Genomic DNA, 27,556 nt, shown 5'->3' on the forward strand with positions numbered 1-27,556 from the left:
AGATGTTTAATCTCCTACTCAGCTTCAGTGAGGGCTTAGACTCCAGGTAAGGTCTAGAAGGACTTGTTTGCCTGCTAAGCAGAGCCCTATTCCAGATGGGAGAGACAGGAAGGGCAGAACCACATGAAAGCTGACTCTGGGGAAGGGAAATTCCATGTCACCAAGTAAAGACCTCACCAGGAGGCAGGATGCTTATTCCAGCCCCTGGAGAAGCGAGGACCACAGTTAATTGGAAAGGCCAGAAGAAGCTCTGGGTCTAAGTTTTTACCTTAAAATTATCATGATAATGCTATGCATTGTGCTTAAACTATCTTGCCAACCAAAGAGCTAGTGTCTAGTTAACAGCCAACTGAAGAGTTAGTGTCATTAACAGAATAACAGTAATAGATTCTTTTGGAAAACTTTGACTTAGCATGTCTCCAATATCTCTGGATGTGTAACATGTGCAGATTCCTGGGAGGGCCACATCCTTCTCTTGCCACGCTTCACACCAGTGAGAAGCAGAGCCCCAGGGAGAGGAGGTTCACTTAACTGCTCCTGCTGGCTGCCTGAACGACCTCCAGGTAAGAGGAAGGGTCATCAGCTCTAATGTAGGAGTCGATGGCTTCTTTCACCAAGTCTTTCTGGAGCTGGGCGCAGGCCAGCTGACTCCATACAGCAGGCTCATTGCATCTCTCCGCAAACTCGTATGCTCGGTCTAGGTTTCCAATGTGCTCAATCAGGACCTAGGGGTTACAAGAGGACTCTCATTCTCTGCAACACCCAGTCAGCTCCAGGGAGCAGACAGATTTTTGTTCAGTTCTACATTTTGCCTAAAGTTGCATGACCATTACAACTCAGTCCAAAGCAACTGGGCATTAAGTATTTCTCAGATGATGACTGGAGGGAAAAGATGAGACCTATATTGTACAGGAGGAAAATGCCATGTGGAGAAGAGACACTCCAACACAGAGGCATAAAGAAATGAGAGAAAGCCAAGCTAAGCTTTTTGGGCCAGGAGAATGACATGGGAGTTGTCTCCCGATCCTGGTAAGATAGTACAATGGGGCATATAGGGTGTAAAAAGGCTCAAAGGAGCTACTGTGGGGAATGAGATAGCTCAGCAGGCAGAAAACAGGCCTGAAGGACAGTCTGGAGGGCTTGGGTGCAGCAGCTGCCCCTCGTACAGTTTGATCTCAGAGCAAGGCCAAAGACCATGTATGAACCGAAAAGAGGAGATCTGAGATTTCACAGGCAGGTACAGAAAAATGGTAAGGGGAAGAGGCAAGGACATAAAGAATCTTGGTAAGACAGCAGTTAAAGTGATCTGTCCCATGGTTTATAATTCATTTGGAAATAAAACCAGAAAAGGCCAACATTCTGGGAGGAAAGGGAGGAGGGCTAAGGGAAAGGCTCTTGGGGGGGGTTGAAGGTGGGCAGGAGGGCTGGCAGGACTGCTCTGAGGAGTTGAGGCAGCAGGGGGTGAAGGACTGAAACAGTCATCATGTGCGAGGGCTCTGAGAATCAGACACCTCGGTCACTAGGGCTGACCACAACACCTCGATTCAGGTATCCAAGTCTAGAGGAATGACCAGGAAGTGGGGGTGACTGCCAGACAGCAGGAGCACCAGCAGAGTAGGAGCCAACAGCCTGGGAAGATGGGTTACTGGTGAAGAGCAGAAAAGAGCACAAGGATCTGAGAGATACATCGAACAACCGGAGGGTGTGACACTGTTGGTGATGACGAGGACACAGTGTGGCAGAGGTCACTAGGGTCTACCATGACAGCACTCAGCAGCTCACCTGGATTGCTGAGGCGTTCACATCAAACTTGCGGAAGATGGTGAAGGCCTCCTCATACAGTGCACTGCTGACAGCGATGTTTGCAATGTCTGGGGCATCGTAGTTGTCCAGGCGGCTGATGTATTCCATGACCCGTGTTCGGTCCGCCTTGATGGCAGTCAGGATCAGCAGATTCTGGAGATTCCTTAAGAGAGGTGGTGGTCAGCACAGTGTCACAGGAATGAAAGCTGTACATAACACTCTTTGGCAGGTTGACCAGCCCAAGATCCCCAATTTAAAAGTATTTAAAACACATACACATGACTGACGAATAGATACAACAGAATATTTATGAAGTATATGTGGTCCAATGTCTTGAGAAAGCACCAGGTAGGAGATAGGAGAAATCAGAAAACCACCAGTCATTGGAAGGCTGCTGCAGCTTCTCCAGGAGCTGCCTCCACTCCCGCTTCACAGGTATCTGTTTTCCTGAACTGTGCCTCTTACTAGCTCTTTGTGGTTCTTCATAGTTCTACCATATAAATTGTATATCTATGGGTGCCTGAGTGGCTCAGTCAGTTGCGCGTCTGCCTTCAGCTCAGGTCATGATCCCAGGGTCCTGGGATCAAGCCCTGCGTCAGGCTCCCTGCTGAGCGGGGAGCCTGCTTCTCCCTTTCCCGCTCCCCCTGCTTGTGCTCTCTCTCTCTCAAAAAAATAGTCTTTTAAAAAATTGTACCATTGTTGTAGTTCTGTATACTAGCAATGTACAACATAAACAAAAAAAACCCTCTACCTATTTATAATAGCTTCCAAAACATGAAATATTTAGGTATAAATCTAATAAGACATATATATGATCTATATGCTGAAAAATATAAAATGCTGAGAAAAAGTAAGCAATATAGTTTTGCATGTTTTTAAACTGTCCTTTTCTTTAATCACACTAGATGCATTCTTATAAAATTTGTTTTCTTTTGTCTTCTTCAAAGATGTGGGGGGGAAATCTATGTAATGTACCATATTAAGAATTTAAAAAAGAAAAACGTGATCATACTGATTCAGAAAGAGCATCTGACAAAATCCAACACCCATTAATGATAAAGACTCTGAACAAACTAGAAATAGAAGGGAACTTCTTCAATCTGATGAAGGCTATCTACAAAGTATCCACAGCTCTCAATGGTGAGAGACTGAATGCTTCCCCCCAGGATCAGGAACAAGACAATGTCTTCTTTCCCCACTTTTATTCAACATCCTATTGGAGGCTCTAGTCATGGCAGTTAGGCAAGAAAAATAAAAGGCATCAAGATTAGAAAGGAAGAGATAAAACTGCCACTGTTTGCAGGTAAAATGATTGACAGAAAATTCCAAGGAATCTTTGAAAAAAAGTTCTAGGATAAATAAGCTTAGCAAGGTACTGGATACAAGGTTAACCATTGTTGTAGTTCTGTATACTAGCAACGTACAATTGTAAACAAAAAAAACCCCTCTATTTACAATAGCTTCCAAAACATGAAATATTTAGGTATAAATTTAATAAGACATGTACATGATCTATATGCTGAAAAATAGAAAATGCTGATAAGAAAAATTAAAGATCTAAATAAATGGAGAGATGTATTTATATACTCAACACAGTAAAGATACCAACTGTCCCCAAATTGGTCTATAGATCTCATGCAATTCCAATCAAAATTCCAGGAGGTTTCCCTGTCGATACAAACAAAGCTGATTCTAAATCTTGAACAAGAATAAAGTTGGAGGAATCACAGAACCTGGCCAAGTGATTTTTGGCAAAGAAGCAAAAGGAATTCAATGCAGAATGGACCCAACAAATAAGGCTGGAATGACTGGACATCCATATGCAAAAAAATGAACGTCAACCTAAACTTCATACGTTTTTGGACACTGGACCACACATCTAAATGTAAAATGTAAAACTATAAGACTTTTAGAAGGATTCCGGAGAGAATCTTTGACCTGGGATTAGGCACAGAGTTTTTTTTTTTTTTTTTTTTTTAAAGATTTATTTATTTATTTGAGAGAGCGAGAATGAGAGAGAGAGAGAGTACATGAGAGGGGGGAGGGTCAGAGGGAGAAGCAGGCTCCCTGCTGAGCAGGGAGCCCGATGTGGGACTCGATCCCAGGACTCCGGGATCATGACCTGAGCCGAAGGCAGTTGCTTAACCAACTGAGCCACCCAGGCGCCCGGCACAGAGTTCTTAACACCAAAACACAATCACAATCCACAAGAGAAAAGTTTGACCTGGACTTGATCCAAATGAAAACTTTTTATATGCAAATGATACTATTAGGAGAATAAAAAGACAAACTCCACACTGGGAAAAAATATTTGCAAATCCCATATAAAACAAAGCACTTGTATCCAGAATGTATAAAGAACTCTCAAAACTTAACAGTGAAAAACCAAATAACACAATTAAAAAAAAAGGCAAAAGATTTGAGAGACTCTTCACCCAAGAGGATATATGGAGGGCAAGTAAGCATAGGGAAAGTTGTTTAACAATCATTAGCCATTAGGGAAGTGCAAATTAAAACTACAATAACTTGCCACCAAATGCTTATTAGAATGGCTAAAATAAAAAACACCGATAATACCAAGTGCTGGTGAAAATGTAGAGCAACTGGAATTCTTACACATTGTTGGTGGGAATGCAAAATGGTACAGTCACTCTGGCAAACAATAGTTTGGCAGCTTCTTAAACAGTTAAACATACATATACCATATGGCTCAGCAACTGCTAGGTGTGTTCAAACAAAAATCTGGACACAAACATTTATAGCAGCTATGTATTCAAAGTAACCCCAAACTGAAAACAATCCATGTCCTTCAATGAACAAGTGGATAAACAAACTGTTGTACATTCATACCACAGAACACCGTTCAGCAATAAGAGAGAACTATTGATGCACACAACTTGGATGAATCTCAAAGGCATTACAGTGTGTGAAAAAAGCTAAGTCTCAAAAAATTGCATGCTATGTGATTCCCTTTACATGACATTCTTGAAAAGGCAAAACTGGATTGATGGTGATGAATCACAGATGGGCAATTGTCAGGGGTACAGGGGATGTAACTGTAAAGGGTAGTTCACATGAGGCAGTTTCATAGTGAGGGAACTGTTCTGTGTGCTGTGGTGGTTACATACATGAATCTAGGCTTGTGTTGAAATTCCCCACAAAAGACCAATTTAACTGTATGATAATTAAAAAGGGGGAAAAAGTATTAAAAAATTAGGTCCAAGATTCACCCATGCTGTTGTATAGCATTCACTTCCACTGGGACATGGTACTCCGCTGTACAACAGTACCACAGCTCTTTTACCAACGGGTATCTAGACTGCTCTCAGATCTTTGCTGTTGGAAATTGTGCTGCTTTGTGCATTCTTGCACATGTCTCCGATACAGGTGAGCCGAGTTTCTTCAGGGTTCAGAACCAAGAGTGGAAACATCTTCTAACATGCACTGCTTCCCAAGAGGAACGCACATTCCCAACAGGGTACACCCAGTTGCTCGAGACTCTCATCAAGGCTGATTAGGAGAGCTAGATCCCCACAGCTCTGCAGGAGGAAAGGGATGGTACACAGCGGCCAGGCTGTGCTTCCCTGATGGTTGATGAGGCTGCATTCCTGCCTTAGACTCACAGGCTGTCTCTCCTCTTGCTGAAGCATCACTCAAGAGCTTTGCTGAGTTCTCTATCAGGTTGTCTGAGTTTTTCTTTTTCATTTTATGTTCTCCATGCTAGTTTTTTGTTGGTTATGTATGTTGTAAATGTCATCTGTTTGCAGCTTCCCCTTTTCTCATCTTATTATGATAAAGTTCTTAGGTTTAACACAGTCCTATTTACTAGTTTTTCAAATGGTTTATGTATTTTTGCAACTGGCTTATGTGTTCATTAGGCCACAAATATACTTCTTTTAAACATAAACTCTAAAAACATTATAGTTTTGATTTTATATTTAAATCTCTACATTGTGTGGCACAGAGATCCAATTTTAATTTTTACCCATACAGATAATCATTTGTCCCAACATCATTTTACTGAAAAGTCTACTATTTCCATCTGCATAGCCAGCTCTGTCATAAATAAATGTTTTACATATGTGTGGGTATATTTTAGGGTTCTTTGCTCTATTATAATGGTCCATTTCTCTACTCCTTGGCCAAACCATAATGTCTTGATTTAATTTTATAATATTTCTAGATCAGAGTAAGTACCTTGCCATCCCAAAACCTACTCTCACCTCTTAAGTGATTTATTATTTGCGTTAGCAATCTTAACTATTCTTGGCCTTTTATCTTTTTGATTTAAAATCTCCCTGTCAAGTTTCATAAGTAAACAAATAGAGAGTTTTACTGGTATTGCAGTAAATTTGAGTGATGTGGGTAAAACTGATCTTTTTTTTTTTTAAAGATTTTATTTTTGAGAGAGAGAGAGAGAGAGAGAGAGAAAATGCACGAGCAGGGGGAGCAGCAGATGAAGAAGCAGACTCCACGCTGAGCAGGGAGCCCGATGCAGGACTTGAACCCAGGACCCGGGGATCACAATCTGAGCTGAAGGCACTTAACCGACTGAGTCACCCAGGTGCCCCTGATGTCTTTCAATATGATGTGATCACTCATGAATTTACATCAAGCTGTTTATCATGGTTGAATGGACAGGACTACAGCAGTTCACCTTTTCATTTGTCTCCCGATTTTTTTTAAGAACCACGTCTACTTGTTGAATATATGTAAATTCATTCCAGCTTATAATTCACATTAACTGTCAACAGTTATGTTTTTATTTACTTTTAAAAATAATATTTACTACTGTCTTTCTTTATGTATACTTTTTAATATGCTTATTTTAAGCTAATTACCTGGAAAGGTTATGTTAAGATCTCCCAATATGGTGAATTTGTTTGTGTCTTCTTGCAGTTTTGTCAATTGTTGCCTTACACATTTTGAAACTATATTATTAGGTATATACAAGTTCAGAATTATCTTCCTGATGAGCTGAATATTTCATTATTATATACAGTACTCCCCCTTATCTGCACGTAATACATTCCAAGACCCCAAGTGGGGGTTTGAAACCACAGGTAGTTCCAAACCCTATATATTTTTTCCTGTACATACACACCTATGATAAACTTTATTTTATTAATCAGGCACAGTAAGAGATTAACAGTAACTAATGATAACATAGAACAATTACAATACCTTATAAGTAAAATTTATGTGAATGTGGTTTCTCGCTCTCAAAATATCTTACCGTACCACACTCACCCTTCCTGTGATGATGTGAGATGCATTTAGCCTATGTGATAAGAAGTGAGGTGATTGATGTAGGCACTGAGACATAGTGTTAGGCTACAGCTGACCTTCTGACACATTGTCTGCTTTCAGACAACCACAGTTAACCATGACAACTGAAACCACAGGACATGAAATCATGGATAAGTGGGGACTACTGTACTGGCCCTTTTTACTTCAGTGTTGTTTTTTTTTTTTAAGATTTTATTTATTTATTTGTCAGAGAGAGAGAGAACATGTGCATGTACAAACAGGGGGAGTGGCAAGCAGATGGAGAAGCAAGCTCCCCACTGAGCAAGGAGCTTGATGTGGGACTCGATCCTAAGACCCTGGGATCATGACCTGAGCCGAAGGCAGATGCTTAATGGACTGAGACACCCAGGTGTCCCTCAATAATGATTTTTACCTCAAAGTCTATTTTGTATGATACAAATATAGACTATATAATATATATATAAACATACAATGTCATATTATATTAACATATAGTATCAATATAATACCAGCATTTTTAGGTTTACATTTGCCTAACTTTTAAAAATTCTTTTATTTCTAACTTCTCATTAATTTTATGTTAATGTACTCTGAAGTCAAATCACCCCATATCCTTTGGCTTCTACTGAGGCTGCTGAAAAGTCTGCTGTCAGTCTAATTCACATTTGTTATAGGTAATCTATCTTCTCTCTGAGGGCTTAAAAATTTTTCTGATGTTCCACAGTTTTGCTATAATGTGTGTAAAGGTGGTTTTAAAAAATTAATCTTCCTTGGGATTTGCTGGGCTTCCTGAATTTGAGAACTAGGAACATCAGTTCTATTAAAATCTCCATCATCTTCCCTCCAAATAGTGTCTCATTCCCTGACCTCTCTCTGAGGCTCTGATTAGGTCTCCCTTCAGCCTGTATAGATCTTAAACTCTTTCACATTTTCTACCTGTCTTGGCTACATTCTTGCAATTTCTTCACATGTATCCTTCAATTCCTATTTTTTTAAATGTTCTTCATTTTAACTTTTCTTTCTTTTTTTTTTAAGATTTTATTTATTTGACAGAGAGAGACACAGCGAGAGAGGGAACACAAGGAGGGGGAGTGGGGGAGGAAGAAGCAGGCTTCCCCGCTGAGCAGGGAGCCCGATGTGGGGCTCGATCCCAGGACCCTGGGACCATGACCCAAGCCGAAGGCAGATGCTTAACTAACTGAGCCACCCAGGTGCCCCACAATTCCTATTTTTTAATCCCCCTAAACCCATTTGGAGTTTACTTCAAATCCAATTACATAAATTTATTTTTTATTTATCAGTTACTTGGTATTTAAAAAAATCTGCTTGAGGGGTGCCTGGATGACTCAGTTGGTTAATTATCTGACTTTGGCTCAGGTCGTGATCTCAGGGTCCTGGGATCGAGCCCCACATCAGGCTCCCCACTCAACGGGGAGTCTGCTTGTCCCTCTCCCTTTCCCTCTGCCCCTGCTTGTGCTCTCTGTCTCTCTCTCAAATAAATAAAATCCCTAAAAAAAAAGTCTGCTTGATCTTTTGGATATTTAAACACATTACATGTAATTTTATATTCCATGCCTGATAATTCCAATAACCACAGTCCCTCTAGGTAGATCTGAGTCTACTCTGTTTTGCTGTGGGCTCTTACTAATGGAACCTTGTTTCCTTATGCATTTTGTCAATGTTTTTACTATGAGCTCATTATTTCTTGGAATGTTATGTCAGAATTCTCTGAAGCCTTGCTAGAGGGTAGGCTCTTCTTAAAAGGATTTGTATTTGTCTTTGACAGACATCTGAAGGCACTACCTGATGGCAATCATTTCAAAATTAAATTCCTCACTTGAGGATTTTTAATCCCATGCCAGTTCACAGGAATTTGTACTAAAACCTGTTAGAGGGCCAGCCTCTCAGGGCCAGTTTTGTCCTCATAATCTAGCACCATGGTTCCAAAGAGCTCTTTTTGGTTTTGTTTTGGCTGGTCTCTTAGCAGAGGGCTAGGCAATACTGGTATAGTTTAGCCTTGCACTGCGGAGGGGCTTCACTGCAGACTTCACACCTTTCGTAGGCCCTTGGGTTGTATCTCCTATCCTCTGTGTCCTGTGGGAACACACACACCGGGTTCAACAGAGTTTGGCAAAAGTCACTAGCTCATGGATCATTTGTATATTTCACCCTACATCTTCAGTCTTTCCAGTAACAGGATCTGTGTAAGTATATAGGTATCTAAGTCTGCCACACTGCTAACTCAGGCTATTCTCACCTGCACAGAAAACTATGTCTGGTGAAGCAGTCGGTCACAGAAAGAAGGGCAAGAACTTGAAGGTCCCCCTGCATTGTGAAAAACAACAGTGTCCAAGGAGTCAGCACACAGTCAGAACCACCTTGAAATGTTTTTCTGTGGGAAGTACTAACAGGCTAAGATCTATCAAAGGAGGTTGGCCAGACAACAAGATAGAATATCCTAGCCACCTCAGGTACCTTAACTCCGGCATTCTGTCATCAATGAGGGCACAGGATTCCATTAAAATGTAATTTCATGTTCCATAATTTACCATTTAGCATTTCTCAGTTTAAAAACAAACAATAACCAGTAATGAAATTGAAGCAGTAATCAAAAATCTCCCAAAAAACAAGAGTCCAGGGTCAGATGGATTCCCAGGGAAATTCTACATTTAAAGAAGAAATAATACCTATTCTTCTGAAGCTGTTTCAAAAAACAGAAACAGAAGGAAAACTTCCAAACACCTTCTATGATGCCAGCATTACCTTGATCCCAAAACCAGGCAAAGACCCCATCAAAAAGGAGAATTACAGACCAATATCCCCGATGAATATGGATGCCAAAATACTAAACAAGACCCTAGCCAATAGGATCCAACAGGACATTAAAAGGATTACCCATCACGACTGGGGATGCAAGGGTGGTTCAACATTCGCAAATCAATCAACATGATAGAACACATTGATTAAAAAAAAAGACAAGAACCATGTGATCCTCTCAATTGACGCAGAAAAAGCATTTGACAAAATACAGCATCTTTTCCTGATTAAAACTCTTCAGAGTATAGGGATAGAGGGAACATTCCTCAAGTTCATAAAATCCATCTATGAAAAGGCCACAGCGGATATCATTCTCAATGGGGAAAAGCTGAGAGCTTTTCCCTTAAGATCAGGAACACAAAAGGGATGCCCACTCTTGCCACTATTATTCAACATAGTACTAGAAGTCCTAGCATCAGCAATCAGACAACAAAAAGAAATAAAACATATTCAAATTGGCAAAGAAGAAGTCAAACTCTCTCTCTTTGCAGGTGACATGATACTCTATGTGGAAAACCCAAAAGACTCCACCCCCAAATTACTAGAACTCATACAGCAATTCAGTAATGTGGCAGGATACAAAATCAATGCACAGAAATCAGTTGCTTTTCTATACACTAACAATGTAACTGTAGAAAGAGAAATTTGGGAATTGATTCCATTTACAATAGCACCAAAAATCATAAAATACCTTGGAATAAACCTAACAAAAGAGGTAAAGGATCTATACTCTAGAAACTACAGAACACTTACGAAAGAAATTGAAGACACAAAAAGATGGAAAAACATTCCAGGCTCATGGACTGGAAGAATAAATATTGTTAAAATGTCTATGCTGCCCAGAGCAATCTACACTTTCAACGCCATCCCTATCAAAACAATTGGCGTTTTTCAAAGAGCTGAAACAAACAATCCTAAAATATGTATGGAACCGGAAAAGACCCCGAATCGCCAAGGAAATGTTGACAAAAAAAAACAAAGCTAGGGGCATCACGTTGCCTGATTTCATGCTATATTACAAAACTGTGATCACCAAGACAGCATGGTATTGGCACAAAAAACAGACACATAGATCAATGGAACATAATACAGTCTCCAGAAATGGACCCTCAACTCTATGGTTTACTAATCTTCGACAAATCAGGAAAAAATATCCAATGGGAAAAAGACAGTCTCTTCCGAACCATGAGAGATGATGGACTCTGAAAAACAAACTGAGGTTTCTAGAGGGGAGGGGGTTGGGGGGATGGGTTAGCCTGGTGATGGGTATTAAAGAGCCGTTCTGTGTGGAGCACTGGGTGTTATGCACAAACAATGAACCATGGAACACTACATCAAAAACTAATGATGTATGGTGATTAACATAATAAACAATTAAAAAAAAAAGACAGTCTCTTCAATAAATGGTGTTGGGAAAATTGGGTAACTATATACAGAAGAATGAAACTCGATCATTCTCTTACACCATACACAAACATAAACTCTAAATGGATGAACAACCTCAATGTGAGACAGGAATCTATCAAAATCCTACAGGAAAACATAGGCAGTAACCTCAGCCACAGCAACTTCTTTCATTACACATCTCCAAAGGCAAAGGAAACAAAAGCAAAAATGAACTTTTGGGACTTCATCAAGATAAAAAGCTTCTGCACAGCAAAGGAAACAGTCAACAAAACTAAGAGGCAACCCACGGATGGGAGAAGATATTTGCAAATGACATTACAGAATAAAGGGCTTGTATCCAATATCTATAAAGAACTTCTCAAACTTAACACCCAAAAAACAAGTCAAAAAATGTGCAGAATACATGAACAGATACTTCTCAAAAGAAGATATATGAATGGCTAACAGACAAATGAAAAAAGGTTCAACATCACCAGCCATCAGGGAAATTCAAATCAAAACCACACTGAGATACCACCTTATACCAGTTAGAATGGCAAAAATTAACAAGGCAGGAAACAACAAATGTTGGAGAGGATGTGGAGAAAGGGGAACCCTCTTACACTGTTGGTGGGAATGCAAGTTGGTACAGGCACTATGGAAAACAGTATGGAGGTGCCTCAAAAAGTTAAAAATAGAGCTTCCCTATGACCCAGCAATTGCACTACTGGGTATTTACCCCAAAGATACAGATGTAGTGAAAAGAAGGGGCACATGCACCCGAATGTTCATAGCAGCAATGTCCACAAAAGCCAAACTGTGGAAGGAGCCAAGATACCCTTCAACAGATGAATGGATAAAGAAGATGTGGTTTATATATACAATGGAATATTACTCAGCCATCAGAAAGGATGAATACCTACCGTTTTCATCCACATGGATGGAACTGGAGGGGATTATGCTAAGTGAAATAAGTCAAGCAGAGAAAGACAATTATCATTTGGTTTCACTTATTTGTAGAACATAAGGAATAGCATGGACGACATCAGGGGAAGGAAGGGAAAACTGAAGGGGGTGGAAATCAGAGCAGGAGATGAACCATGAGAGACTATGGACTCTGGGAAGCAATCTGAGGGTTTCAGAGGGGAGGGGGGTGGGGGGATGGGTTAGCCCCGTGATGGGTATTAAGGAGGGCATGTGTTGTAATGAGCACTGGGTGTTATATGCAAATAATGAATCACGGAAAAGTAAAAAAAAAAAAAACCCAAAACAAAACAAAACAAAACACAAACAACAACAAAAAAAACTCAAACACATCCTCACAAACATTCTTTAACACAATGCCACAGACCTTGAAAGCCCATCTGGCCTACAAAATAAACCTTACAATTAAATCTTTACAGCGGATTTATGATGTGAATACACTGGTCTGTTTGACACAGAATCTCTGATAATGAATTTTTTTTTAAAGATTTTATTTATTCATTTGAGACAGAGAGATAAAGAGAGAGCATGAGCAGGGGGAGAGGCAGAGGGAGAGGGAGGAGCAGACTCCCCGCCGAGCCAGAAGCCAGACACGGGGTTCCATCCCAGGACCCCAGGATCACGACCCAAGCTGAAGGCAGACACTCAACCATCTGAGCCACCCAGGTGCCCTGATAATGAATTTTAAAGTGGAAATAAATGCTGGGTGTGACCACACTGAAGCATGCTCTATTATTACTTCCAAAGTGTCTGCCCATTCTGTTGTTTCTGTCTAGAATGCTCTTCCTACCCAAGCTCCTACTCATCATGCTTCTATATTATATCTCCAGCGAGTCATCCCTGATACATGTCCAGATTTAGTTTTCTTGACATCTGTTTCCAGGCTTTGTTCACCATGATTTTGCTTGGGACATAGTAGGCACTAATGAATATTAGCTCCCTTTCTGAGCACTGTGGTTAAAGAAGAGTGCAGGCCAGAGAAGCAAGAGGAAGGACAGATTCCTGGGAAAAGTAGAATTTAGGTGGGGCTAGAAGAGACAGGTAGGACTCAAGATACAAAACGCAGTGGGAGCAGCCAATAAGGCTGGGCAGGTGAGGTAAGACAAAACTGTAAGGGAAAGTGAACATCAGGCAGGTGCTTGAATCTGACCGAGTCAGCAGCTACCCTCGGCATACCCTTACCTGTGCTCACTGAAGACTGAGTTATCCAGAACAATCTTCTCCAGCAGCTCAATCAGTTCATTAGGCAGATCAGCTGTCATGAAGGCCTTGACAGTGACCGAGACCTCTTCAGGATCCTGTGTTTCTGACAATGCCGTCTGTACCACCTGGTTTTAAATATCATTTGAAAGAACTTGGTTAGATAAAGTCAATTCAAGACTATCTTTGAAGCTAAACAGAAAGAAAGGATTCCTCCATGGCAGTCTGAAATAGACGCAGAGAAAATAGGAGATTTCTCAAGGTAAAAAGGGAAGGTTGTCTAAAGAAGTCAATTTCAGAGATTTCTGCCTGCTCTATTTGATGATTAGTTTCCCTCTCACATCAAAAGGGCTGCAGACTCATCTCTGCCCCAAAAACCATACTGTAAATTTACTCCAAAGCCAATAACACAGTGTACTTAAACAGGCATCTGAAATGCATGTTTGCTTTCATCTTTGTTTGTTCATAGCAAATATGGCCTCCATTTCTCTAATGAAGCTCTTGCTAGCCTAGAGTACCACAACTGCTCTGGCCCAGCTCACTTCCAGGCATGCAGTTGAGTACACTCTGAGCTCCACAGCCCTCAGAACCATGTCAAGGGAAATACTGACAAAAAACTGGCCACACAACCCCTCATTCAATTACAGGTGTCTCACCTACAAGAAAACTCACAAGTGGGGGAAAAGACATTTTTCCAGAGTACACTTCCCAGGTAACAGCAGGCTAGAAGGTCAGCATTGTTCTCTTTGCACTTTGTGCCAGGGGCCTTTGGTGACTTCAGGGTCTATCAGTTTTGCCAAGCTTCATCAAGGGTGGGCAATAGCAACGCATTAATGAGAAAGAACAGATAGCTAGGAGGAGGTATGACACAGATAATACATATCTCTGGCCATGAACTTTGACCCTACAAACAGGAGGGGCTGCAATGGAACTAGAATCAAAGTCAGCCCAGTCCACCTTGCAAGTGGCCACTGTATACTCAATGGCACCATAAGATACAAAAGTTTTTCTGAGGAGTTTATAATAATCCTAACAGCTATGCAAAGGAGTTTGAGGAAAGGGGCTATCACAGGAGATAAGTAACAAAAAGGGTGTACTTAAGGGAAAGGAGAACTGTGACAGCACACAGACTTCATCCAGAGTAGGAGGTATATTTCCTGCCATCACGACATCTGTCCATTCTTGAAAACCTTAGAGCACTTTAAATACACATTTAAAGTGTGTTATTGTAAGGGCAAAAATAAATTTCCATCTATTTGAGTCAACAGGATGCCTAATCTAAGGTTACCTCAGGAAGCTGCTTCCTCTAAGTAAACTTTCCATAATGAGCTTCTCCTCCAGACCTAAAAGCAGTCTGCTGCCGTCATTCAGTCCCTCTGATTAGAGGGGCACGGTAGGTAAATGCCCCCCAGGAGGTGGCTATGAATATTCAGTCCCAACAGACATAATGACAGGATCAGCAGCTTCACATAGATACAGGAAGACCAAGAGGCACCCGCTGGCTTCGGCTCAGTGCAGCATTAAAGCTACTCATCCCGGTGCCAATGTAACACAACCTACAAGATGTGCCAGGCAGCTGGACCACATGTGGAGAAATATCTGTTTTCTCCAAATTTGGAGATAGATCTCTAGTGGAATCTAAACCTACTCTGTCCCAGGCCCTTTGCTGCTCAATGTCTTCGTGAGGTCTGGATCAATCTTAGAGGTGGGTAGCTCCAAAGCTGATATAATGAGATCCAAAATAACACAGGCTTCTAGCCATCTAAAAGTGTTCCAGAATAAAGTTTATTACGAAACAGATAATGGCACAGAAATGAGGAACAGTGGACAGAAAACAAGAAGGTGAAATTCAGAAGAGATAAAAGTGAAATCCAACAAGTGCGCCTAGTGGTTGGTAACAAAGGAGTTGGGGGGCCATTTTAGTTGATCTGCTCAGGGCTGAAGGCCACTTGTTGAACCAGGGTCCTGTTCCCACCTTGATCTCAGCCCATCCCCAAACAGTGTGCCCAGAAGCCTAGGGGACAATGGGTATGGTGAAGCACCATCTGCTGCCTAAAGCTACAGGAAGCCCACCAAGTGGCTGAGGTCAACACCCATCTGCCAGGCTGCACATAGGAGGAACCCTGGCCTCGGTACCATGCCCCCAGCTCTGAGGAGGCACTGGATAGTCACAAGTGTGCAAGGGATTCCTCACCAAAGCCAAGTCCAGCTGAGACAACCTTGAGAGCCACTTACCTTGTATCACTGGGGGCTGCGCTGAAAAAAATACTAAGAGTCCAGCATGCAGGCATGCCATCAGATATTCCTTTTACTGGGGCAGCACATCCCCGCTTTGGAGATCAGGGCCAACTCTGTGCCTTTAACCAATAAACAACTCCAGGGAAGATTCACACGATAGTCTGGTCATGTGCTGAAGATGTGTTAAACATAACAATTCAACTAGTCACTCTGGCCACAAGATGATGAGAGGGCAAAAGGCCCGCATACACATACTCCCATTTCCATTCTGTACCTGGTCGATCAACTGTCTCCTGGTTGGGTTGGTCTCCTCAAGGACGTGAGCCCAGAGCTCTGGATCTTTTCTCTGTACCAGGTAGCGGGCCTCACTTTTAAACAGAGAATTCTCGTTGCAAACCTGAAATGAGTACACTAGTGTGTATAACACAGCCAATCAATGGACACTACTCGGGGGACCCACCCCAGTCAGTTCCCTCTGTCCCCGACACTTGTTTGGTTCAGCCAGAGCCCAAGCAAAGAACAGTACTTTGACACGGGATGAGCAGCATCCCAAAGGGGTGACAATGCTCTTCTCAGAGTGATAAATTACCTCAAAATACAAGTTTCTCAGTTTATAACAACTCAGAATGGGTATGGGTGTGGCAGCTCCTCTCCACATCAACCCAACTCTTGCTCTCTAAAGTGGCGCTACCCAGCAGAACTTTCTGAGACAATGAAAATGTTCTAGACATGTGCTATGGAATGCGGTATATGAAAGAGGAACTAATTTTTTAATTTTAGCTAATTTAAATATTATAATTTAAATAATTTAAATTTAAATAGTCACCATCTCTAAAGTGTTATCAGAATAGCCCAGGACTGGTATAAAACAGCATATATGCTACAACATTTCAAGGCCTATAAACTTTAAAATATGCTTTCACGGACTGAACTTGAGATCCTTTTCTGTGTTCTAGTACATCTCCAAGAAACCAACTGTCCACTGGAACCTTCCAACGTGTGAGGCACTTGTTAAGGCCTAGTGGGAATCAGACTGGCTGGGTACCAGATACCAGACTAAATGCTGCATGTGTGTCCATGGGCTGCTCACGTGTGCATGGCACGAGGCCAGGAGCAGGCTTGGTCTGGCCTGCCCCAAAATATCACTGCAGCTTCTCCTTCTGACACAGCAGATCTTAACGAGCACTTTTTTTCTTGTCTCAATTCTGCCTCACTAAAAGGCGGTATCTATCATACATCACCTGGTAGGACAGATGGGTGCAAAGATCCCTGAGCGGTCACTGAACTGAGCTTTAATAAAAAGGTAGTAAATTCAGCCAAAAGGTGGCTTATGGTATCAGACTAACTAAAGTCCCAACTTCACACAAACTGGCTCCCTAGAGACTGCAAGGCGACGTGCTATGCAGACCTGGCCTGTCACATGCATGGTTAGTGTCCAAAGCTAAAGTAGGATGAGAAACTGGTGCACTGCTCTTGAGCTTTGGCTCTGTATGCTTGACACCCTAACAGATTCCTTCCCCGGTTGCTGAGTTTCTACCATGTTGTCCAGACACTCTGAGGTGCCCAGGGCAAACAGACCAACTGCCTATAGATCTTACAGTCAAACAAACATCAGGTGCATCCACATGAGATTTCTGGAGTTTTAGGTCACAAGGTTAAGTATCAAACTATTTGCTACTTAAGTAATAAAACATGTAGATCCAAGCCAGGGTAGAGGTAAGCAGACCTGAGGGGGATGTTCCAAGAAGGGGCCAGTAAGAGCTCTGTGGTTGGGAGGAGTTGGTAGAGGGCACATGTAAGAAGGTGCCTAAGAAGAGCAGGAAGTGCAAGCACACATAGGACGGAAGCATTCAGGGTGGAGAGGCAAGAGGGGAGGCAGTCAGGCCGGTGAGGACAGGGTTGTGGTTGACAGAAAACCTCCTGAGTCAGGCCAAGGGGTTCAATTTTGCCCTCAAGGCTAGAGGACTGTAAGCAGAAGGCTGACAGGTCAGACTTGGGCCAGCCAGGTTTACAGGTACAATATATACAAACAGGGCATAAGCAGGTAGGAAACAAGGCATCTGAATTACAAGGAAATCAAGTTTATGGAAATGTAGCACACGATCTGCAATTGTGGGGCTCAGAGGAAGTCCTCATGAGCCCCCACTGATGAAGCCAGCGCAACAGCTGGCAGCCAGGTGTATTTGCTGCCCACCTTGATGAGCTCAAGGTCACAATGCCCCCGCTCGTAGGCGACACAGGCCAGATGCGGGTCCCGCTTCTCACAGTAGCGGCCCACCACGCGGCTGTCATAGTAAGCGTTCTCTCTCAGGAAGCGCTCGGGGCTATTGTTGCTGTCGATGTAGATCTTGGCAAGTGCATTGTGAGTGGCAGGCTCTTCACAGCCTTCATGAGTCCGGGACTCCAGCCAGGGAAGCAGCAGCTTTAGCCTTTGAAAGAAGGAAGAGCACTGTAAAAGTCTCAAAACTAACATCTGAAACCTCCAGGGCAGACCCTGAACGCTGAAGGTTGCTTCTAGAAACAAACAAAAATCTCACTTCATTAACCTCAGGTTGTTTTAGGGACCAAAACAGACTTGAATTCCAAACAGATTTCAATTGTTAAGTTTTTCCCAAAGATCTATAGTACCAATAGCAAACAACTCACTACTAGATCTAAGATTTGTTGCATGAAAGACCAACCATGGAGACAGTTAGTCCTGGGACCTAGAGGCTGACTGAAAAGGGATCTTGGGGAATTAGTCATAGACTTAGCAACAAACACTAGAACCCAGGGGCAAGAGAAGATACCAAGCTAGGACCCCTTACCTGTTTCTTTTTTCTACTTCAGCCACCAGCTCATCAGTAGAGAACTGTCCTCTCACCACCATGATTAAGTTTTTAATTACTTCCTCAGAACAATCCACATCAAGCAGCCCTCCAACCACAGCAGGGATCCGGCTAGGGTTGACCTAGAATGGTCAAGGTGGTGGGTGACTTTAGTGCTACAGGCACAGGTCACTGCTATAAGTCCCCCATCCAGGCCTGGACAGTGTGGCTGTCTGAAAGGGCTCCTGTGGTGGACAGAATGTGTATTTGAAGCTCCAACCCCTAATGTGACTGTATTTGAAGATGGGCCTTGAAGGACATAATTATGGTTCACTGAGGTCATAATGGTGGGGCCCTAATCAGAGAAAAGGCCATATAAAGGTACAGCAAGAAGGTGGCCATCTAGAAGCCAAGGAGAGTGGCCTCAGAAACAACCAACCCAAGGTGGTGGGGTCAGCACCTTGATCTTGGACTTCCAGCCTCTAGAAAATGTCTACTGCAGTATGTGGTATTCTGCTGTGGCAGCCCAAGCTATGATACCACCAGTCTCAGACACATTCAGGGGTCAAAGGCAGTCTCTCAGGTGTAGGCTATTACCACCAACCGAGGCACAAAGGCAGCCGGGTGTCACCTGGGAGCTGGTAGTGATGGTCCCAGTAGTACCTTCTGAACATAGATCTCGATGTACTTCTGCAGGTTGTTGCGGTACAAATACAGGACGAGGTCATGGACAAAGTCAAACCGATCACACACGATGATGAGGGGAAGCTGGTCTGTGAGCTTGGCCTCCTGTGTATTGGGAAAGCACGGAAACAAGGCAGGCAGCGAAGACCCCACAGAGCCAGACTACATGGATCATGAATCAGCATAGAGATGGCATTGCTTCTGTAGGGAGTGGCCCCAAGGAGACTCAGGATGAGACTTTGTTCTAGACATGCTATTGTTTCAAGGTATCTGCTTTTGGGGATATAGTGTTTGCCTTGGGAAACAAGTAACAGAAAGGTAATACTATTTGGTTAAAGAAGAAAAGAACTCTGCTAGATCTGGGAATAACATTGCAAATTGGTCCAAAAGCAAGTATCTTCTGGGTTAAGACAAGCAGCTCATTATGTATAAATGTAACCCAGACCCAGTAGCAGAGTGTAGGCTACTTTCGAGAACACCTGCCAATAAGGGCTGCCTTTCCAGATAAGGAACCATACTCCATGGAACATCAGCCATTAGTGCAGGGGGCTGCGCCCCACTCTATAGTCCACCACAATAATGCCTCCCCTCATTTGGCCATACCTACATGACACTTTTCAGGTGCCCTGCACCCGTGCAGTTCTGGTGTGGCCATGTGACCTAGTTTCCTCTAATGGAATGGGAATCAAAATGCCACATGCCACCTGCAGCCTCACCCATAAAAACCACCAGTGCTGGCTCTTTTGAACTTTCTTTCCTCCTTCCAGTTAACCGGGAAGGCAACATTCAAGGTGGTATGCTGAAGATGGCAAAGCAGCCACCAGCCTGGTCCTTGAAAGATGGTGCGAAAGAAAGCCACCCGACTTAGCTCCACATCCACCCCCGCATGTGCATGAGGAAGAAAGACACTTCTTGCTTTTTATGCCCCTAGCACTGAGTAGCTTATTTGCTTCTATAGACTTTCCTAACCTAATTAACAGGGGCAGAGTTGGGATGTTGTTGAAACATAATGCAGCAATAAACTAACTCCCTCTACTCACACATCAGATAATTAAAGAGCACAGCCTCAAGGGTTGTAAAATGAGCAGGGGCCTCCTCCAAGAGCTTCGGGCCACAAAGCAAAGCTCTGCACTAAGGACCCAGGGAACATTGATGGAGAAAAAGTCAGCTTTCTAAGTCTTAGGCAGCTGCCTGATAGTTTGCTCAAGGAAAGAGGCGACACCTGGACCTCCTTACCTTCAGAAAGTTCTTCACCCGCTCTGGGTTGTAGCAATTACTCTCCCGGCATATCCTCTCCACCTCCTTGATCTGCCCCGTCTTACAGGCAGCCTGAATGTATTTCAAGTGCACGTCTGGATCTTGGCTGAAGTTTACAATTGAGCCCAAGAAGTAGAAGAGGCCTACAAAGAGAGATTGTTCCATCTTATGCCCTCATAATATATCTACCTGCCTTTTTCACAATCGTAGTCCACCTGCCCTTGATGGCCCAGCCTACAACAATGCCCCACTCTCCCAGCTCACAGAGTCCACTCACAACTTACAAAATCTATGTGAAGTTCTGCCTTGGCATCTCCCCCAAATAGCTAGTCAGATTTCCATGGAATTTGGGAGGTATACCTGAGATGTTCTGATGTGAAATTCTCCGTGTGTGTGTATGTATGTGGAATCCTTCTAGGAGGCCCAGGCACACCCTAGATGGTCATCTTCAAGAATAATTCAAACTGAGGTAACCTAAGAGGGCTGTGTGACTACTACTCTAAAAAGACAAACCAGGAAGAGAGGAAAGCAGAGGCTTTCAGTGGGAGCCTCCAAACAGAGTCTGCTCCCTGACACTGAGCTGCTGGCACACATGGAGCCACTGCAGACTGGGGTGCAAGGTGAGTCACAGAGCACCGTTATTCATCAGAGGCTGACCACCTCCTGACTCTCACAGGAGCCAGCCAGGAGGTACTGGTGACAAGAACAGGACAGGATGCTCCAGAGAAAATCACATTCCCTGAGGAGGTCTTCAGCTGTAATCTGGGGGAAGGAACCAGAACCCTGAAGGAGGCAGACAGCTCCCACCAACCCTACTCTACTGCCATCTCCCCACCCATGTAACCTAATTGCTGTTGCAGCCTTTCCCGCAATGGCGTCTTCTGACAAGAGGGGCAGTTCCCTGAAGGCAGGTCTTGCCTTCACTCTTCCAACATCCCAGCCTCACTAGGCCCAGGACAGTGGCTTAATACCTTGTTGGACAAATGCTCAGTTTCTATCCCTGCCCCAGCCAGTCCCCAGCAGACCCTCACCTGGGAAAGCCATCCCCCCACCAGCACATTCTCAGTGTTAATGCCCACAGGAGGGCAGAGGAAGCCAACCACAGTCAGGTCTGCCAGCCCAACAACCACACACCGCTGAGCCTCCATGGGGCTCTTACTCAGAGGAAGCCAAAGGGGCTGCCCCCTCAGGGCCAGGCGCTCCAGCGTTACTGGCCCAGATTTTCTAGTGAACACTCAGCAGAGTGTGTGACACAAAGATGCTCAGTTCCACAGAGGCTCCAGGGACACAAGGGGGATTCTAAGCATCCCCACTCCAACACCAACCAATTGCTTCCTTTGCAAATGCCAAAAAAGCTACCTAAGCTGGGTAACACACACCAGGCAGCAGAAATCTTCTGCCATTGACCAACACATCAGCCTGGCCTGAAGGAAGAATCTGAGGTTGGGCAGGCAGACACCGACACCCGAGGAGGAGGTGCAGTTGGCTAGAGGCTGTGAAATTTACCTTCGTAACTCTTGAAGGATTCAAAGAGCTCCACCAGGGACTGTGTGCCCAGCTGCTCGTGGTACTTGGAGGCCACCTGCACACACAGCTGAAGGTTCTGTCTGATGCTGGCAGACAGCAGAGCATGAAGACACGCCAAAGAATCCTCCACTGACAAGGAGCCAAAGAAGCTGACGAGCCACTGGGAAGCAAGGAAGAGTTTGTCCACACCTAAGTACCATCCTAGATGCTGCCAACACCGGCAACATAACTGGGTCAATTTTTCCCACTGAGTGTGAAAAATATAAAGAATCTTCACTTGAAAGGACTGAAAAGCAACTATTCCTTGTGGTAAAAAGTAGAAGCCAGGAGATAACTTCAGATGAGACACTAACCTCAACTATTCATCAAGCTGTCACAGACCCTGCAATACTCCACAGTTGATACAAAAACACATTCTGTAAATAGAATGCAATACCAATTAGCTTCTGCTAATGGTTTTAGACAACCTTGCTAGAGCTGTCAATGTTAACAGGTTCTCTCTTTTGGGCTAAGTCAAAGGTAGACAATGGAAAGAAAGAGGTAATGCGAGCCCAGTTGCATGGGTGAGCAAGTGGAGCTTGTGAGTGGGCTGAATGAGAATTGTGTATAGCAGTGACGAGGCTCACGCACAGGGAAGACATACTACAGTCCCACAAACACGAACATAGGGAAATTTTGGGAACATGTGACCCTAATAACAGGTGGGTGCCATCCACAACAGGAGTGCCCGAAGGGTGCACCATACCTCGGGATTGAGAAGGTGAGTGTGGACCACAGCCCTCTTGATGTCGTAGAGGTCAGTGTAGTGCTCCAGTGCACGCTGCAGGAGCCCCGCCTTTTCACAGAGCTGGGCAATGTGGGCCCGATCATAATGAGTAAACATCTGATTTCCAAGAATGGCATCTGCAACCTACGAAATGGTGAGGTCAGAAAGAAAGCCTGAATGGTGGCAATAACTTTTTAAGAGTAGCTGCTCAAACAATGCCCCCCAAGGCACAGCTCCAGAAAGTATTCACAGGAGAGAGGGATTTTACCAGGTCCAGGTCCTTGCCCACCTCCAAGCAGAGCCCTAGCCAACCTTCTAAGTCAGCTGAGGCTCTTTGAACAAGGCTCTGTCCTCCTAGGGTGCAGAGTTGGGTATGTATAAAAGGCTGAGGCTCTGCCCTAAAGCATGTTACTGGGATCAGGCCAGGCTACTGCTCTGGCTTTCAGCCATCATACTTGTACGGTTTTCTATGGCAAGTCAAGGTCAATGTGAGGGCAGGAGTCTAGGAAGGCCACCTTTAATGAGCTCAATCCTTGGACTAACAACAGTTACAATTAGACCTGGAAGTAACAAATCCTACTGGCATTCACTAAGCTGCTCAATTTGGTTAAAGGCAGAATTTATGTGTGTGTGTGTGTGTGTGTGTGTGTGTGTGTGTGTGTGTGTGTGTTGGGGGGGGCATTATGTTTGAAGAACAACTAACACTCCTCAATTTGGTTAAAGGCAGAATTTATGTGTGTGTGTGTGTGTGTGTGTGTGTGTGTGTGTGTGTGTGTGTGTGTGTGTGTGTGTGTGTGTGTTGGGGGGGGCATTATGTTTGAAGAACAACTAACACTCCTGGAAAGAATTCTGATGAGGATTAACATCATCTTTAAATAAGCAACCTCTGGACTAAGAATGAGTGAGTCAACTAGCAACCTTGCTGCCTTGTTAAGTGATCTGACCCTCAGTAACTACTAGTGAGTCTTGATGAGACATGCTCCTGGGTGTTACCCAGCACACTCTCTTCCATTTGTTCTGGGATATGGAGCACCAATCAAGTATACAGTGACCACAGACTTAGTCTAACATCATGCTGCTCCAGGGTAATGCACACTCTGGGCTTCCTAGAGAGGAAACAATCCAAAACAAGTGCTGAGAACACAGTTTTGTAATATCTGGAACTTATCTGATGCTCCCCACCCTCTGTTTTCTTCAGAACTTTACTATCCTCTTTTTTTTTTAAGTTTCCTTATTATAGAAATGGTGTCATTTAAAGAACTCAGAAAACACAGATGAGCCAAAAAAGAAAATATCATCCAGCCTCTGACATCCAGAGAAGACTGCCCAATGTTCTGGGTGTTGTACCCAGCTGTGCACCCATCCAGGCTGCCCCCCTTTTGGGATTAGGCTCTTCTTACGGTCTATCTGCTCAGTTCCTGAGTGCTGTTTAGTTTCTGTTTCAAAGCTCATATATTAAAAGCTATCATATATAATCACCAAGTCATAAGAGTTCAACAGAACACCAAACAGCAAATTAATAGTACTTTTGTTTCCTAGAGGTGGGATATGGCCCACACAAGAGAGCTAACTTGTGGATTGGAATAACCTGAAAACACAGAACAATATAATTAACATAGTGTTTCCTAATCACAAAACAATGCATGATAATAAAGAAAAAGAAACTGGAAGACAAATAAGTAAAGAACAAAGTGAACTATGATCCTGTCCACTCAGACAACTGTGGTTAACAGCTTGATGTAAATTTCTCCAAACTCCTTTCCTGCATAGAAATCCAAAAATTAATTTAAAAAAGCATATACGTGTGATTTAACATCCCCACCCCCCCAAATTTCAGTTCAAAAAATGCCCCACCATAATGAGCTACCACTTCACACCCATTTAGGATAGCCATTATTTTTTTTTAAAACACACACAGAAAATAACAAGTGTTGGCAAACATATGAAGAAATTGGAATCCTCATATATTGTGGTAGGAATATAAAATGGTGTAAATGCTTGGAATACAGTATGGTGGTACCTCAACAAGTCACATACAGAATTACTATATGATCCGGCAACTCCACTTCTGGTGTATGCCCCAAAGAGCTGAAAATAGGAATTCAAACTGATACCTGCACACCAGTATTCACAGCAGCACTATTTGCAACAGCTACAAGGTGAAAGGCAACCCAACGTCCAACAACAAATAAACGGATAAACAAAATGTGGCGTATACATACAACGGAATATTATTCAGACATAAAAGGGAATGAAATTCTAATCCATGCTACGACATGGATGAATCCTGAAAAGAACATGTTAAATGAAACAAGCCAAACAAAAGGACAAATATCATATGAATCTACTTATATGAAGTATCTAGAATAGGCAAATTCATAGAAAAGATAAGTAGAATAGGGGGTTACCAAGGGCTGGGGGAGGGAATGGGGAGTTATCGCTTAATGGGTACAAGATTTTCTGTTTGTGATGATAAAAAGTTCTGGAAATATATAGTGGTAACAGTTGCACAATAATGTGAATGTACTTAATGCCATTTAAATGTGCACTTAAAAATGGTTAAAATAGTAAATTTTGTTATGTATACTTTACCACAGCGAAGAAAAGAAAACAGAGAAGAACAGAAAAGAGAAGAAAAGATGCCCCAGTTGTAATTGTTTCTATGAAAGTTTTGCACCAAGGATTCTGGAAAACTCTTGCAGGAAGGTCCTAGAGAATGTCCACTGAGGCACAAGCACATCCCAGCCCAAAGGCACTGTATTTAGGTTGTGCAAGTCCCACACAGAAACGAACAGGTCCTTTGTCCCCTTTTTTTCAGCCTAGAAATGGCACTTGCCTGGGGTGCATGAATCAGGTTCATCTCCAAAAGGCGAGTCTGGAGGTGCCCCTCAGCTGGGCGATTATTTTTCAAGGCATCCAACAAGAAGGAAGTACACTGCTGAATTAAACTGTTTTCCATGAAAACATCTACAATCTGAAACAGATAGCAAGCCACATTTTTACCCAAAGGAGATGGGTTTTATTTTCCTATTCAAATAGTTTCTGAAACTGAATCTCATTTAGAAATTCAATAATTAGTTCCTTCCTTTGCATTTTTAAAATGTTTTTATTTCTTTTAGTAATCTCTACATCCATCATGGGGCTCAAACTCACGACCCTGAGATCAAGAGTCTTCTGAGTAAACCAGTTAAGGCGCCCCTGCATTTTCTTTTATTATCAAAATTCAAGTAACTCATGGTCATTATTTATTAGGTAATTTTGTGAAATTATATCACTGATGTCATACTCACCAACAGGGCATTTTACTCAAGTAGATCAAAGGAAGTACTTTTATCAGTGTGAATCCCCAAAATCCTCTGAAGTGATTAAAGCAATCCTAACAATCCATTACTTAAATCAGATCCTAGAGGCCATCAACACCTGGTGTCTAGCCCTTATACTCTCATTATTTAGGCACAGTTAAGAAAATGCAAACATTGACTTGATAACAATCATTAGAGTTAAATAGATATTAAAGAATAAGCCTTAATAGGAAGTGAAATAGAGGTAATGAACTTACTAATTGTGTAACTGTTTCCATGTTTAAAGTACAAGAAAAAAGTTTATATAAAAAACACTTTAGAGGGCGCCTGGGTGGCTCAGTCAGTGAAGCATCTGCCTTCAGCTCGGGTCATGATCCCAGGGTCCTGGGATTGAGTCCTGCATCAAGCTCCCTGCTCAGTGGGGAGTCTGCTTCTCCCTCCCTCTGCCTGCCGCTCCCACTGCGTGTGTTCGCTCTCTCACTCTCTCTCAAATAAATTAAAAAATACTTTAGAAATATGAAATATAATCTAGACGTAATCTGGAGTTTTCCTTCCCCTTGATATCTATGTAAATTTGGCTCAAACCCCTTAATCATGATCTCCAAAATCCCTGCAAATTCCACGATGTATAAACCCAGTATGACTGCACTTATAGCTATATAGGTTGTTGGTTTTGCCTTGCTTCAGGCTTTGTTACATATCTCTGTGTTACCCAGAGCCCTTTGTACATAGTTTACTGAAAGTAACTAGACATGTGTTTATATCTAAACACTAACTACGTTATGCTAAAATAATAGTCTCACGTTCACCTAACTCCAGGTTAGTCAAACACCCAAAAGATGAAAGTCTACAGACTCGAAAGCACTCACCATAACCAGGTATGCAGGCAGACTTCAGGTGGCCTCAGTCAACAGAGGATAATGAGGTGGGGGTAGGGTGGGGCTACCATTCTCAAATGACATCCTTCACTCCCCACCACCAACCACCACACAAAGAAATAAGATCCTCACAACTTGACACATGAATCCTCTAAAATACTTCAAAACAAAAGTAAATGACAGGTATTCAAACAATAAAAGACTACAAGACAAGCTCCCCTGGTACATCAGATTTTTTCAAAACTGGAATATTAATAGCAGACAGAAGAATCAAGACACTGGTAAGAGAAAAACAAAAGAGAATCTTCTTGACAGTTCTACAAGCCACAGAAAGCTGTCCCAAACAACCAACTGATGCTTACCTGGTCAATGTTGGTCAATGGCTCTTCCTCTCGCACTAGCATTTGAGAAAACTGCAGGCCCTGGTCTGGACTGATCCTCATCACACTCCTCAGCAAAAAGATCCAGTCTGGGACATAGCCAACCTAGAGGCAAGGGAATACCCATCAGAAAAATAAATGAGGGGCGCCTGGGTGGCTCAGTTGGTTGAGCGACTGCCTTCGGCTCAGGTCATGATCCTGGAGTCCCGGGATGGAGTCCCGCATCGGGCTCCCTGCTCAGCAGGGAGTCTGCTTC

The 27,556-nt window shown here is 43.0% G+C and overlaps 1 protein-coding gene across 6 annotated transcripts in view; it reads right to left on the reverse strand.

Annotated features, from left to right (window-relative positions):
• CLTCL1 (clathrin heavy chain like 1) overlaps positions 1-27,556 on the reverse strand; it is a 101,146-nt gene that overhangs the window by 21,997 nt on the left and 51,593 nt on the right. For all 6 annotated transcript variants that reach the window (XM_027577458.1, XM_027577453.1, XM_027577456.1 and 3 more), the window contains 12 exons: positions 27,283-27,405; positions 25,577-25,714; positions 22,720-22,884; positions 21,954-22,134; positions 20,427-20,590; positions 19,170-19,295; positions 18,507-18,649; positions 17,894-18,128; positions 15,974-16,096; positions 13,444-13,589; positions 1,783-1,966; positions 533-725 (listed from right to left, as the gene is read on the reverse strand). In XM_027577458.1, the coding sequence (XP_027433259.1) occupies positions 533-725; positions 1,783-1,966; positions 13,444-13,589; positions 15,974-16,096; positions 17,894-18,128; positions 18,507-18,649; positions 19,170-19,295; positions 20,427-20,590; positions 21,954-22,134; positions 22,720-22,884; positions 25,577-25,714; positions 27,283-27,405 (1,921 nt within the window). The remainder of the gene's footprint in view (positions 1-532; positions 726-1,782; positions 1,967-13,443; positions 13,590-15,973; positions 16,097-17,893; positions 18,129-18,506; positions 18,650-19,169; positions 19,296-20,426; positions 20,591-21,953; positions 22,135-22,719; positions 22,885-25,576; positions 25,715-27,282; positions 27,406-27,556) is intronic.

Source organism: Zalophus californianus, chromosome 14, assembly GCF_009762305.2.
Source record: "Zalophus californianus isolate mZalCal1 chromosome 14, mZalCal1.pri.v2, whole genome shotgun sequence".
Taxonomy (NCBI): domain Eukaryota; kingdom Metazoa; phylum Chordata; class Mammalia; order Carnivora; family Otariidae; genus Zalophus; species Zalophus californianus.